This window comes from Chroicocephalus ridibundus, chromosome 1, assembly GCF_963924245.1.
Source record: "Chroicocephalus ridibundus chromosome 1, bChrRid1.1, whole genome shotgun sequence".
Taxonomy (NCBI): domain Eukaryota; kingdom Metazoa; phylum Chordata; class Aves; order Charadriiformes; family Laridae; genus Chroicocephalus; species Chroicocephalus ridibundus.
In genome coordinates this window covers 98,614,063-98,628,772 of record NC_086284.1, presented here as the reverse complement: position 1 = coordinate 98,628,772, position 14,710 = coordinate 98,614,063, and the positions used below count along the sequence as shown (strand labels likewise).

Here is a 14,710-nt window from a genome sequence, read left to right as displayed (position 1 = left end):
GCACAGGACATATGCAGCAATCGCTGTTTAATGAAAAACAGTGGTTTGGACTTTGGGCTGAATAAGCAAGTTGTTAAGTAGTTTTCATGTTAACTGCTTGCAGTATGTGTCTTGTACAGGTATGTACTACAGAGCAGGCTGCGTCCTTTGGATGTGCATCATGGGAGCGGCACGTGGATGTGGCATACAGCTTACTGCATGTATACGTTTTTCTTTATAGTGTGTGCGTTCTGTACTTGTTTATTATGATGAATGCCAAATATAAACAGGGCTAGAAACTTCTCTAGGGCTGCTTAGCCTTTTCCATGTGAGACCTTAATTTTAGTTGTTTATAAATTTGCCAGCCCCTCAGTGTTTTCATAGACAGTTTCTGTCTCAGGTTCATTTTGGGGTAAGAGAAGGAGAGAGAACAGAGGGAAAGAATATAAGCTAGAACAATTGAATCATGTCTGGAAATGAGTCTTGCAGACGATAAAGAATATTTCCCCCCCTCCATTTTTTGCAACCTTTCTTTTAAAAGATGATGACATCTTAAGCTCTGGAACCCTGAATTTCTTATTTGGGGGAAGACAATGATTTCATGTCAAGAAAGAAGTCATTTTCTATGCTCTGTTAATATTTGCTAGTGCTTTAAATTCTTCAAATTTTTGTCTTCTTTAGATTTGACCTGCAGCTGGACTGTATCCTGTCTGGGCTCAGCGCTGCAAATGGAAGTAGGGAGCCTTGTCTTTTCCTCCCCTGTGAGTTCAGAAAACGCCATCATCGATCAGGTTGCCTGATTTGGACCAAAGCAAGACGTCTTGGTGGGAAGAGTGCAGGTGGGAATGGGTCAAGGAATTTGAAGCAGGAGAGGAAAGTGAGACAAAATGACACTACATTAAGAGTGATCACTAAAAACTGAGACTAGGTAGTCAAGGACATGGACTTGAGAAATATGGAAAGAAAGAAATGATGGTGGAGTTATTGAAGAGGGAAACAGAACTGCTCAAGTCAGAGGAAAAATAAGAGGGAAAACTGGCACAAAAAGTTAGCAATGCAAGGAATATGAAAGAGGTAACAAACCTGGCAAGCAGTTTTGGCTCTAAGAATGGTGAGAGGAGGAAAATTAGGACTTGGAACCCTGCAGGTTGAGTGACTCAGTGGAGGAAAGCAGGCAAGGAGCCTGCAGGTGGAGAATGGAGACAGGTGACCAGACACTGAGGAAGATCACATCCCAATATACGCCTCTGCTCTAATTCTTCTGGCTTACCCTGCCACCCAGACCTGTGTCCCTTTGACACAGGTGCAAAATGCTGTTTTGTAATGTTTTCCCAGACTGCTGGATCTGGTGCATACATTGTGCAGATCATTTATTGTTCTGACCCTATCTGTGTTCCAAGGAGATGCACCAATCTCTACAATTCAAAAAATTACCTACATTCATAGGTACTGGAGAAACTGTTAGTAGTAAGGCCAGCCTAGGACAAGCCCTAAGTTTTGCGACTGGAGTGACAACAGAAAAGAGCACAGTATGTTCCCTCATTTTCTGACAGATTACTTATGATGAGGAAAATATGCTTTCATGTTGCTGAGAAATAATCATGCTATTTCAAGAGCCAATTTAAAGCTATCCACTAAGAAGAACAAGAGGCATCAGGCATGATTTCTTCTTGTGAAGGGATCTTTGACTGAACTTGTGACGGTCAATAATGACAAATGGCCAGAGGAAGATGAAATTCCCAAACAGGTTATGAAGTCCTATCTCAGCAGAGTCTTGATGTATTGTAGCACTTGCCAGCCAACACATCTTCTTTTACTCTTTGGCAGCCCTCTGAAGGTTTTTTTTTGTGTGCGTCAATATCATAACAATTGCACTCACTTCAAAACCTGATTGCGAGGGCAGTGCTCTGTCAGGGTGCCCACATCTCCAGCCATGGTGACACCACAGGGCATTGCGTGGGGCTGCCTGTGGTGTCCATGGCTCTACAGGGCTTTCTGGACACTGGAGGAGGGGAAGCTGTAGCACTGTTGGGATGTGTGCACTGCTCTTGGCTTTCCAGGGGCAGGTCTGGCAAGCACAGTGGTGTGGGGGAGCATGGACAGCAAATCATAGAATCATAGAATGGTTTGTGTTGGAAGGGACCTTAAAGATCATCTAGTTCCAACCCCCGTGCCCTGGGCAGGGACACCTCCCACTAGACCAGGCTGCTCAAAGCCCCATCTAGCCTGGCCTTGAACACTGCCAGGGATGGGGCATCCACAGCTTCTCTGGGCAACCTGTTCCAGTGCCTCACCACCCTCACAGTGAAGAATTTCTTCCCAATATCAAATCTAAATCTCCCCTCTTTCAGTTTAAAACTGTTAGCCCTCATCCTATTGCTACACTCCCTGATAAAGAGTCCCTCCCCATCCTTCCAGTAGGCCCCCTTTAGGTACTGGAAGGCTGCTATAAGGTCTCCCCGGAGCCTTCTCTTCTCCAGGCTGAACAATCCCAACTCTCTCAGCCTCTCTCCTCTTCACAGGAGAGGTGCTCCAACCCTCTCATCATCTTCATGGCACTCCTCTGGACCCATTCCAACAGGTCCATGTCCTTCCTGTACTGAGGCTGGACACAGTACTCCAGGTGGGGGCTCATGAGAGCGGTGTAGAGGGGTAGAATCACTTCCCTTGACCTCCTGGACATGCTAATGGTGGTTGTCGCGCAGGGTGGGTGGTGCAGGAGGGTTGGCTGGCCAACAATGTATGTATTGGACAATGTTTGGACATACCTATGGGCGCTGGAAGTGTGCTTTGAGGTGTCAGATGCCATGGTGTTGTCCAGTGAGGGCCCGAGAGAAGTGATGGTGGCAGATGGTGTGACGTGAGAGTGGGACAAGGGGGGTCCATGTGCATGGGTGTTGCAGATGGAGTGATGCACTTCACTGGTAGAGAGAAGCAGCAATACACTTATTGCTATAAAACAGGGGTGTAACAAAGTTTGATGGTAAATGTGACGGTGTTTTAACAAGATTCGAGATGGCAAGGCACACTTGGTTATTTACTGTATGGAGGCCAGGGTCAGACAGAACTGTCAGGGAGACCCTCCTGTTGAGTCATGAGGTTCAGAAAGGACCCCCTTGCTTTCTAATCTTCTCAGAGAGGAGTCTAGGTGTGGCTGGATCCAATCCTAGTGCCAGACTTGGTTTGTGTCTAAAGGATTACAGATGCACAATCAATCCTTTATATCACTTAGCTAAGATTTCAAAGTTTTGCACGCTATTAGTCACTTACTAAGGATCTGTTCTGGCAAGGAATCTCTGAATCTCGAGGAGTAACTTTGAGAGGCGTCCCAGCTCAAGGGGAGCGTGCAGCCCACTGCTGCGCAGGAAAGCTCAAAGGGCTCTTGGGCTGTCCACTATTTATGGGGGTAGGATGATTGACCTGTGGTCATTTGCACACTGACCACAGTACCAGCCTTGTTCCAGATAGCCCTTGGCTGTATCCGTCTCCTCAAAACCACATCGAGACAGATGGAGCCATCATGACCAGATCCACCCATTGTGGCCACCACGGGTGGTTATCCAGAAGGTGAAGGTCAGGTTGGCACCTGGGGAGGACCACCCCTGTCACGGCAGGCCGTGGGTACGTAGTGTTTGTAAGGGGCGTGTGGCCTGGCTTGCGGGACCACCAGCCCCTACAAGGTGGCTGTGTGCTGGGGAAGGCTGGGCCACACCAGGCCACTGCCTCTGTGGGTGTCAGCCAGCGCCTAAGCGCAGGGCCGGCCGGTCGCACCCGTACCGAGGACACACACGACACACAAGCCCTCCCGCGGGCGAGGGGACGCGGCACCTTGGCGGCCAGAGCGGGCCGAGGCGGCGGCTCGGGGGCAGGGAGGCCTCAGCCGTGCGGGCGCTGGGCCCGCACCGCCCTGCGGGACGGCGCCCAGTGCGGCAGGGGCGGCCGTTGAGGCGCATGACGGCGCGCGGCGGGCGGAAGCCGCGGCGGGACCCGCAGCGAGGAGCACCGCAGCTTGGGGGGGAGGCCATTAGCTGCCGCCGGTGGTCGCTGCTGCCGCCGCCGCCGCCGCCACCGCCACCCCCGAGGCAGCGAGGGGCGGGGGCAGCCACTCAGCGGCCTCCCCGATCGCCTGACGGCCGCGGCGGGGTGTGTGTGTGTGTGGGTGCGTGTGTGTGTGTGACAGGAGGGGGCGGGCGAGCGCGTGACGCCCGCCGCGCTCCGCCCCCTCCCCGTCCTCCCCTCCTCGCTCCTGCTGCCGGCGCCGCCACCTCGGCCCGGCGCGGGCGGGCGGCGCGGAGCGGCCATGGAGCCGGAGCGCGAGTGCCGGGTGCTCTCCATCCAGAGCCACGTCGTCCGCGGCTACGTGGGCAACAAGGCGGCCACCTTCCCCCTGCAGGTGAGCGGGGCGCGGGCCGGCCCTCCGCCGCTCGCCCCGCCGCTGTGCCCTCCTTGCGTGGCGGCGAGGGAAGCCGGGCAAGGTGGTGTGACGGGCGACAAGGGCTGCCCCGGCGGGCTCCGGCCCCTGGGAGAGCGGGTGGCTCCTGCCAAGTGGGGTTAAGGTCAAGGGACAGCCGAGAGCAGCCCGCCGGGGCGCCCTCCCCGCCGGCTCAGGTACCAGAGCGCGGGCAGCCGGCGGCAGGCACCGTCCCGGGGCTCCGCGCAGCCCGGCGAGCCGGGGCCGGTGCGGCTGCGCCTCCCGCCGGCTCCGCGTTCGGCCCGGCCCGGCCCGGCCCGGGGCTCCCCCGTGAACGTCGTGTCTTCTCGCTGGCTTGAGGCTGTGGTACGGGCGAGCGAGCTGAAGCCGGGGGGGGCGGCGGGGAGGCGTGAGGGGAGCCCTTCTGGTGGGTTTGCTCGGCTTCACGCCGCGGTGCTCCGCGGGCTCCCGTGCCCGTCGCCGAGGCGTGTGCTCCGGCTTCTCCTTCAGGATGTCGGCGCTGCCGTTAACGGGCGCGGGCAGCTTGGGTTTGGCTGTCCCGTGGTGGGGACGGGGAGCCGGGCTTGGTGGACTGGTGGCCTTGTGCTGGTACGAAGCTAAGCTCCTCTGTTCCTAGTGGGTGGTGGAGCTGGGTAAGCCCCCAGCCCTGGGTTTCTGGGGATCTAGAAAAGCTGTAATAGGGTATAAGGGCCATTTAATGACCGTGCAAGGCTGGGCCAGAGAAGCTAGCTTATGTGGCCTGGGGCTTGAGGGTATAATTGGATCTTGGCCTTCATGGCTGTCATGTGCTGACCTCGGAGTTGCTTGCTAAGGTCTAGCTGATAGTGGGAACACATTGGTGTGCTTTAGGGCCAGCCTTTGTACGTCTCGCTGTTCTCTCTTGTGAAGTGTCTGTATCGTAAGGGGCTAATTTGCAGCCTTTACCATCAAGAAGTCTTTGTTTCTTGATGCATGTGTGGCTTTATGAAGCTTGCTGTCTCAGAATCCCATTGCCAGACCACAGTGGGTTGTGACATTGGCTATCTTGGTACATGCTTAACAAACGATGGTGTAATCTCCCTTGAGTAGACAGGAGAGGTGGTGTAATCTGATAAATGATGCGCTTGAGACCAGGCCTTGCAACAAGCTAACATCACACCCCTTTATCGCCATCCAAGTATAATGTAACTAAGTCTCTTGAAAATTAATATATGATGAAGGGTGATGTAGTTATGAAATCCATGTATTGTGGAAAAATCTGTTTATGTGGAGACCCACGTCATGATCTGCAGGCCAACTCTTCCTCCTTTCCTAACAATGATCTCTAAATTGTGCTTTCCTGACCCGCCTTGCCCTCACTTCTTCCCCCAGCTATTTTTGTGCTGGCAGAAGTGCACACAGTAGTACCTGTTTCAGAAACCTTCCGTCTCTTAAAAACTGTTGTCTTCATTTTAATTCTGTGTCAGAGGTTCTCTTTACTCATCTGTAACTCAACCAAAAGTGGCATATGAGCCCTTGTATGGGTGTCTTGAATGACTTGGCAAATCAGTTCCTGTAAAGTGTCTTCAGTTCCTTGACTATGACACTATAAAATACTACTGTAGTTAAAAAGTCTTATTGATGTTGTAGCTGGGTTCTGTTTAGGAGGCTGTCACACTCACACTGTGTAATGTTCCTCAGTGTATAGTGTCACAAGAAGTTGCTGGGGTGTGTGGGGGGGAAAAGATAGTTGGGGAACAACTTCACTACAGGCTGCACTTGAAAGTCCTATATAGGCAGCCCTTAACGAAGTTGTGCTTGCTGTGAAGTTATTTAAACCCTGGTTTTGCTAGAACATCAGATGTAGTGAGTTGCCACCAAGCGAAACTTTCCTTGTTTCAAGCAAACATAAGTAAGGAAAGGAGTTACAAACCTGAGTCTCCTTATTTTTTTTTGTATAGATAAAAGTGAAACCTAATGCTAGTCCTGAGGATGGGTGCAAATCTGGCATGCTTATGTTATTTCCTGTTCTCTTGTTCTCTTTTTTACTCTGGTCTTCTGAACCAATAACGGTTAAGTGAGGCTTCCTTCTGAGCTCGTCAGTATGGAGTTTGCAAGGCAAGATGTATGTAGATATGTGTGTGTATGCCTGTGAGGTCTGATGGGCTGAAATCCTGACAGAACAGTTCAGGAATCTGCATTTGGACAGCAGCATCCAAACAGAAAACCAGACGTGGTTTCACCTGCTGTTTGCAGACTTCTGCAAAAACATCAGTCATGTTTGAATGATCTTTGGTGTAGGTCTATGACATTATTATTTATTAGAAATAGCCAGCGTAGCACAGTGCACAGCAGAGAACTCTTTAGTCTCTTTTTCCAACCGGTTGGTTTCGCTTTATCAGGCTTCCATTACACTAAAGGCTAAAGTATTTAAAAAGTATTTTAAAAGTAAGTGTGTGGAAAGACAGACTTTCTCTGTGAAGTATGTGGTAAATGCTTTCTATGTAGCAAACAGCAAAAGAGAGTTAAACCCTATGTTAGAGCAGTTATAATAATGGAAGTAATGCAGCTGGGTGAGAAATGTTAGAACCCTTTACACCTCTTCAGGTTAAAATACATTTGTTTAAGTAGTTTGAGATTCTGAATTAACTAATAGGTCTTAAAGGAAACACACACCTGGATTTTCTAGGTAGTAAAATACCAGGAAGTGAACTGTCCTCAGCTGTGCTTTTAATTCTGCTATGGCAAGAGTTAATATAGTTTTTACTCACATGGTTTTACTATCTCTTTAAAAGTTCTGAAGGAGGTTCTGAATTATTTTAAAAATAATCATAAGTTATTTCACAATCATGTAACCTGAGCACCTTTTGGCATCAGGAAATGGTTTAGGATTGTCCAGATTGTTCCAGAGAAGAAGCATGTGCATTAACTTAGGGAGTTGTTACTGTCAGTCAGATAAATTGTTTTAAAACACCAAAGAATGTTTCTCCTGCTTGACTAAGAGTTGTCACAGTTTTTATGATATTAAATAAAAATGTATGTTTTCACTATGCCATTCAACATTACTTTTATCATACGTGTTTTCTTCCTTAGGAGGATCTCTTACTTGTTAATTTTAAGTATCATTTTAACTTACCTTTCCTACTCCACCTTCTAGGTAGATAGAATGTGGCAATAAGTAAAGGGTGCGGTACAGGCAAGCAGAGAGTTACAGTTCTCCTCAAACCACAGCGTGAATACACAAGGGCAAGCTCATTTCTGTTCTGCAGAGGTACTTAATTCTAACCATCAGGAAAATTTTGGTAGGCAGGTGAATTTCAGATTCCTATATGATACCCATCATAACATCAGCTCTTGTGAATGGGTATTTTGCTCTGTATGTTCAGTCCTTTGGACCTTTATGAGCTTCCAAGAAAGGCGTTTGAAAGTACAAGGAAGGGACAGGAGAAAGTCCCAGCCCATTTCACCTGGGCACTGGACAGTAGCATTTGGTTGCCCCTGGACTAGATGATACTCCTGTCTGCAAGCCAGAGACTGTTGATCTTTGCTTATTTGTAGATAACAGTAAGATCCAGAGAGTTGTGTACTTTCTGTTCTTACCTTGCTTGATAATGCTAATGGAACATGATTATGTTTTGTTGGGGTTTTTTTGTCTGCCCTAACACTGATAGAATTGAGAAAATCTTGTCTCAAAATTCTATTGTGTTAATTGTGAGTCAGAAGAAGGGTGAAGCAATCAAAAGTCTTTACAGAATAGCAGTAAGAAATGTTCCTACTGGCTAGCCCTTATTTTTGTTACAGATCAAAGGCTGAAAAAGCCTAACCCTTAAACAAAAAATAAATACAAAGATAAAAGCATGTATTTGCTCTTTGTAGTGTCCAAAGATTGTCCTAAATTACATATCTGAAACAAGAATTGTGGCTCTAGATACATACTTCAAATGAAGCTTGCGGAAGCATGGTTTTCTTCCTTGCCTCTGTTTTTGTTCTTGTAAGAAAGGTAAACAAGGGACAGATGAATTTAAAAAAAAAAAAAAAAAAAAACCACCAAAAAAACTAACCAAACTTGGGACCCCTCTGGGAAGGCTTATTCGTAGCTATGTAAACAGCACTTAACTTATTCTGTGGATGTCAGTATATGTAATTGCAAAAGTCCAGTGGATATCTTCTGCAAGGTGAGGCCCTGAAAAAGACTTTTAATCCAAAAGATTCTAACAAGGTGGTTCCTCACCTGCAGTCTTTACCAGAATGTTCCAGAAGTAACATGTCCAGATTAATGCACCTGTGAGAAAAGGAGGGCTTTGGCTCTCTAGGATGTATTGTGAGAACTGCGAACTTCCACGAAGATTGTAGGAAATGGACTTTTGACCTATATGGTAAGCTGTAAAGGGAGTGGGACAGGACTAAAAGAGGACAAGAAAGTGGAATATTCCTCAAAAGAAAAAAAAAAAAAGTGTTTGTGTCACTCAGTTCTTAACATTGCTTGAAGACAGACTAGACTGAGGCAAAGAACTGGGAAAAATACTGGGATCTTGCTTTTACTTAGCAGTAGTAGCTTATGTTTGTGTGGCACTGTAAACTAAGAGATCCCAAATTTCTTTACAAACTTTTTACAGAAATCTTTTCCACTACTAATGCAAAATAATGAATTTCAAAATTAGAGTAATTTCAATCTGCCTAAAAGAAGTGCAGCTGGGAGTGCTGATGTGCTATGGACTCTAAATGACAGGACTGAGCAGAGTCTCTAATAAATAAGAGAGTGGGGCTGACTGAACTGTCATCGTCTGAGGTTAAGTGTGGCACAGTAGTATCTGTAACTGTTCCTACAAGTCACTTAATTGTGGCAACTTGTTAAATAAGCTTTTGTCATGAAAATACAAAAAAAAAAAAGTCATGAAAAATACAGAAACGCTGAGGGATGTTCCTACAAGTTGATTGTATATGACAGTTGGAAAGCTGAAAAAAGCGTTTTAAGGTGCATTAGAATTTATTTTGCAGTGTTTGTATGGGGCTAGTTGACCAGTTGGCATTTTAAACTTTTAAAAAGATGATGATAAATATTGACAGTGACTGTTTATTATTATTATAACTTGCTAACCTCTTCATAATGCATTGTGGAAATTGTAACTATGCAGATGCATGGGCTGATATTTGACATAATAGTTACACTGGAGTGTGTGCTGTAGTAAAGGAATAGTAGCTTTTTTTATGTAAATGTAATCTTTTTGATCTAATACAACACAGCAAAATGGGAAGATTAAGGAGGATCCTGTTTGGTGTCTTCAAGCATGTGCAAATATTTGACTTTAGAGCAAGCAAAACTGCCTTACCCTGATTCACCCACTTTCTTTGGGAAAAAAAAAAAAAATTGAGTCATCAAGAAACTGCAAATCTTATTAAAGGACTGGAAAACTTTGCCTAAAGGTGGATTTGCACTGTTTGTGTGGAGAATATCATGTACTCAGAGACTCAGTAGCAAGTGTTTACTTGCTTAAGGCATTTTATTTTTTTCTTTTTTTTTAGGAAATGGCCTTATGTTCTGTCTTTGTCTTAGATGTTTCTTATTTTTTGAATTCTTTCAGTTGTTATGTCTTATTTCTGCTCCAAACGAAACAGTTGAGAGTATATTTTTTTTTTCTGAATAAACAAACAAGGACAGATAACAAAATCAATAGTGATCAGATTTCTGATGGAAAAAAATGAGCTTCAAGTAAAAATTAATTTCATACATATATAAAAATGTACTGAAATGTATTAAAAGTATAGTTCGAAATAATAAAATGAATCTTTCATTGTATGTATGAGGATGGTACAAAGGTACACGTGAGAAAAACTGGTGACATACAAAGCTACTGATACTCATCTAAAATATCCCGTTTAGTAAAATGTTGTCTCTTGCATCTCATTTTTTCTATTTGTATCCAAAAATGATGGTCACCTTTCCCTGAAGAGCATATTTAGTCATTTTAGATAAGGGATACAACATTATCCATGGCTGACTGAACACATGCCAGGCAGGTATTTTTAGCCTCTTTAGGCTGAAAAGATGCAAGTGGAAGTTCCACTTCAGTTGCTTGTGTTGTGTGGGAAACAGGCTTGAGTTGGTGAAGCAAGGTTAATGTGAGGAGTCAGACATTAGTCGTGGTACATAAAATGTCCATTCTTCTGAAATTACTATGTGTGATAGAGTGTGCAGCTGTATAGTAATCTGCAGAGGAAAAAGGAAATAAAATTGATGAGGATAAAATTTGAAACATGCCAAGCAGATCCATGTTGATAGACAATATGAGCCCCAACAGAAGCCAGGCTAGCTCATCATCTTGTGGCTTGGCAGCAGTGGGGTAACTAGTCATAGCAAAAAAGTATTACTGAACGGAAATTTGGCTATGCTGAGCTACCCGAATTTTTTCAAGCCTTTGTTCAGGACTCATATTTGTTGATGTTAATTCATCTGTGGCACCTCTGAGCTTCAGTTCCCTTAACATCTGGAACAATTAGCCATAGAGCAGGAGAGAGAACTGCAATACCAAAACCTCTTGCATGACTCATTTAAAAAAAAAAAAAAAACAAACAACAAAACAAAACAAAAAAAAAACAACAAAAAAAACCCCAAACAAATCTCACTTGACCTTCTGTCATCCTGTGTAAATTTTAAGCATATGGACTAGTTTGTGCTGAGTAGAATCCTTCCATGGTGATTTAACTTTGCTCTGTTGGGAATGGAAAGCACCTTTTGCCAGAGGGATGTGTGGGATTGAGGAGGTGCTGGAGCACATGCTGGAAAATGGTAAGTCTCTCCCCTGTGGCAAAGCAAAAGCTGGAGAGCTCCTTTTCTGATCTGTAGATGCAGTTGTTTCTGAAAACAGAAGTAAATGGTTTTCCTGACCAGCAAAACCTTTCCAGTCTGATCAGAACTGCTCCCCTTCTCCCCATTGTGGGGAGATCTGCTGGCTTCAGTAGCAAAGCCAGATTGTGAAGCTCTTGTTCTTCTGTTACCACCACCAGCTGGTTCTTCCACCTGCACTGTTTTGCTGTCCACTCCAGCTCTTCAAGGAAGGTCATTTTGCAAGGCCATGTGGTAAACTGCTCTGAGAAGCCATCCAGCTTATAAATAACTTGACAAAGAGGGAAAAGAAGAAAATGTTTATTTATCTTGTGAGTCAGTTTCCTGATCCAGTTCCCTACACAGCCCCACAGACAGCTCTTTTGGCATAACTGAGGTGCCAGAGCAGGAGCAAGCCCCAGGCTCCTGCACCTGGCATCTGCTGAAGGAAACATTCCTCAAAGTACGCTCTTATCTAAGACATCTGCTTGCTCCGAAGGAATTGGTGAGACATTAACTGTTCTCTAGAAGCTTCATTCTTTCCCTGCTGGGGCCTTGTAGTGATCTTTACATAATGTGGCACCTCTTTCAGGAAGTTGTTTCCTGCTCCATTTTTACAAGCATCTGTTATCTTGCAATTTAACATCTAAAGCCTTGGTAGGAGAGCGGGATCTGTTCGTCACCTACCTAAGAAGGCCAAATAAAGCATACGTGCTGGCAAAAACAAATCTCTTTCTTGTAGGATAACTCCACCTTAGATGTACATAATGTGGTGCCGTGCCTTGCTAATGGGCTGACAGTTAGAGAGCTACCTATAGAATCACAGAATGGTTAGAGTTGGAAGGGACCTTAAAGGTATCTAGTTCCAACCCCCCTGCCATGGGCAGGGACACCTCCCACTAGACCAGGCTGCTCAAAGCCCCATCCAGCCTGGCCTTGAACACTGCCAGGGATGGGGCTTCCACAGCCTCGCTGGGCAACCTGTTCTACTGCCTCACCACCTTCACAGTAAAGAATTTCTTCCTAATATCTAATCTAAATCTCCCCTCCTTCAGCTTGAAACCGTTACCCCTCATCCTATCATTACATTGATAGAGAGTCCCTCGCTGTCCTTCCTGTAAGCCCCCTTTAGGTACTGTAAGGCTGCTATAAGGTCTCCCTGGAGCCTTCTCTTCTCCAGGCCGAACAACCCCAACTCTCTCAGCCTGTCCTCGTAGGAGAGGTGCTCCAGCCCTCTCATCGTCTTTGTGGCCCTCTGCTGGACTCGCTTCAGCAGGTCACTGTCCTTCTGTGCTGAGGACTCCAGAGCTGGACGCAGTACTCCAGGTGGGGTCTCACCAGAGCCGGGCAGAGGGGCAGAATCCCCTTCTTCAACCTGCTGGCCATGCTTCTTTTGATGCAGCCCAGGATACGGTTGGCTTTCTGGGCTGCAAGCGTGCATTGCCTGTTTGTGTTGAGGTACTATCCAAAATATGAACAGCAGGATTAAAAATAAAATAAAAATCAAAGGAAAAGAAAGTGTTGTGGGATTTCCCCCCTCCCCCATTTAATTCACTAAAATAAACAAGAGATTAAGTCCATGCCTGTTGGACCTATTGCTGCTGTGTGTGTCTGCCTCTCCTAATCAGTGTTTGTAAACTTACTTGTGTAGCACTGTGCATGATTCCAGCTGGCAGGAGTTTGCAGTGACAAGTATAGTGTTTTTGTCAAATTACATCCAAGTGTAGAAGGAAGCAGCATGAAGATGATGAATCTGAAATTTGCAGGGAACCTGCAGCTTTTTTAACGCTTCAAATGAGCATGTGCAAACTCTGCATCTCAAGTTAGTATCTGAAGTCACTCTTACCTATCAGTCAACAGAGCCTCAGGGTCGGGGGGGAAAACTTATTTCTTGGGTGGGAGGCAGTCAGACACCCACAGCACCACCTCATTCTCCATTTTTTTTTAATGTTTGTCCTGTTGTGGGATGAACGAAAGGGGAAACAGAAGCTGTTATTTCCTTGTCTTTCATTACCTTAGCCCTTACAAATGAGTGTCTTGCAGATCCATCACTTGATCCCACCTCAGATGGAAGGAATGACCTCCTGCCTGTCAGAAGGTTAAAAGAGCAGCTGTACCACCAATCTTTTGACTCTGCAGTCGGGTCGATCCTGAACCGGTGTGACATGTGGAGTAATGATCATGAGCATCTGCATTTTGCAGGCACAAGAGGCTGTTTGTTTGAGTAGCCTATGAAAAAATGCTGATGATGTAGAACAAGGAATTTCTTAGTGCTGAACAAAATGGCTTAGAGGGAATTTTGTTAGAGGCATGTATTTTATGTTATCTTAGTATCTTGCGTTGAATAGTTAGCAATGCATACCAATCAGTCTGTCAGGGTGGAAAGTAAAAATGAGTGGCCTGGCGGTATTTGCTCTGAAGCATTCTTGTGTCTCTGAGGCTTATTTGGAGGAGCATCTTTAAGGCGCTATTATCCTTATCTTGAATTTGGCCTGATTATGTTTCAAATATGTACTTATATTGTGAGCCTTTTCAGAAAAATCAAGAAGTAAACTTTTTGAGAACAAATTCACTGCAGCCTCAGCCTGTTCTAGTCTTTTTTTGTTCAGATGGTCGTGATGTTACAGCTAGATCAGCCCAACTGCAAATTCTCAGTAAATACCCATTTTGGCAGAGCACTTTGACAAAAATTGCAGTCTGCTCTCGCAGGAGAGAGAGGCATTTGGTTTCTGCTCCAGTCTTTCGTATGTCCTCTGTGGTGCCCAGTGCTGAAATCAGCTTGGACGTCTTGAAAATTGGTATGCAGTTGATCAGATATGAAAAGGGAGTGTCACTCAAGAAACAGGCATTAGGCTACCTGAGGAGATCATTTTGCTGATGTGGGGCTAGTTGTTGTTGGACCTGAGAACTTGTGGCCATAGAGCAGCAAAGAAGTATCAAATAAATGCGGCTGTGGCATATATAAAATATTCCAGACTGCTACACACCTAGCTTCCTCTCATGAATGTTCTTTTCTAACTGGAAAGCTAAGCTGGGAAGGAAAGAAAATGGTTTGACATGCATGGAGTCTGACTTGAGAGTATAAGAAGTTGAGGTGAAAGGTTGGTTCAGGTAGGAAAAGGCATGGTGGTTTGTGTTTTTTCAGGGATTTTTTTGGTTTTTTTAAGTGTGAGGGTGAACAGTTCTAACCAGGTAATTTGTTTGTATATTCTTGATTTATCTTTCTGTGTGTGCATTGTTTGTATAGACTTTGTATAGTGTATTTTGTAGGCTTTTTTAGAGTATAAAGTTATCTCATTTTTAACAAGTATCAGATACTATCCAAATACTGTTGTTTTATATCTGTGACACCCTTTCCTGCATCTGTCTTTGTCACTGGTGAAGTAACTTTTCTTTTCTCAAGGTCATCTGCTGTATTTTTTTGTCTGTGTTGTAATTGTCTGTTTTTAACCTCAGAATTTGAAGTGGCCTATTTGGTACCTGACTCCAGATAATGAATCGCCAGCAATGCCTCCAGT

General features: G+C 45.4%; 1 protein-coding gene across 3 annotated transcripts in view; it reads left to right on the top strand.

The window, feature by feature from the left end:
- Positions 1-4,211: 4,211 nt before the first annotated feature.
- PDXK (pyridoxal kinase) overlaps positions 4,212-14,710 on the top strand; it is a 53,314-nt gene continuing 42,815 nt past the window's right edge. For 2 of the 3 annotated variants that reach the window (XM_063344680.1, XM_063344675.1), the window contains exon 1: positions 4,212-4,372. In XM_063344680.1, coding sequence (XP_063200750.1) covers positions 4,280-4,372 — 93 coding nt within the window. In that variant the 5' untranslated portion in view covers positions 4,212-4,279. The remainder of the gene's footprint in view (positions 4,373-14,710) is intronic. The other variant, XM_063344666.1, reaches the window with a different exon arrangement.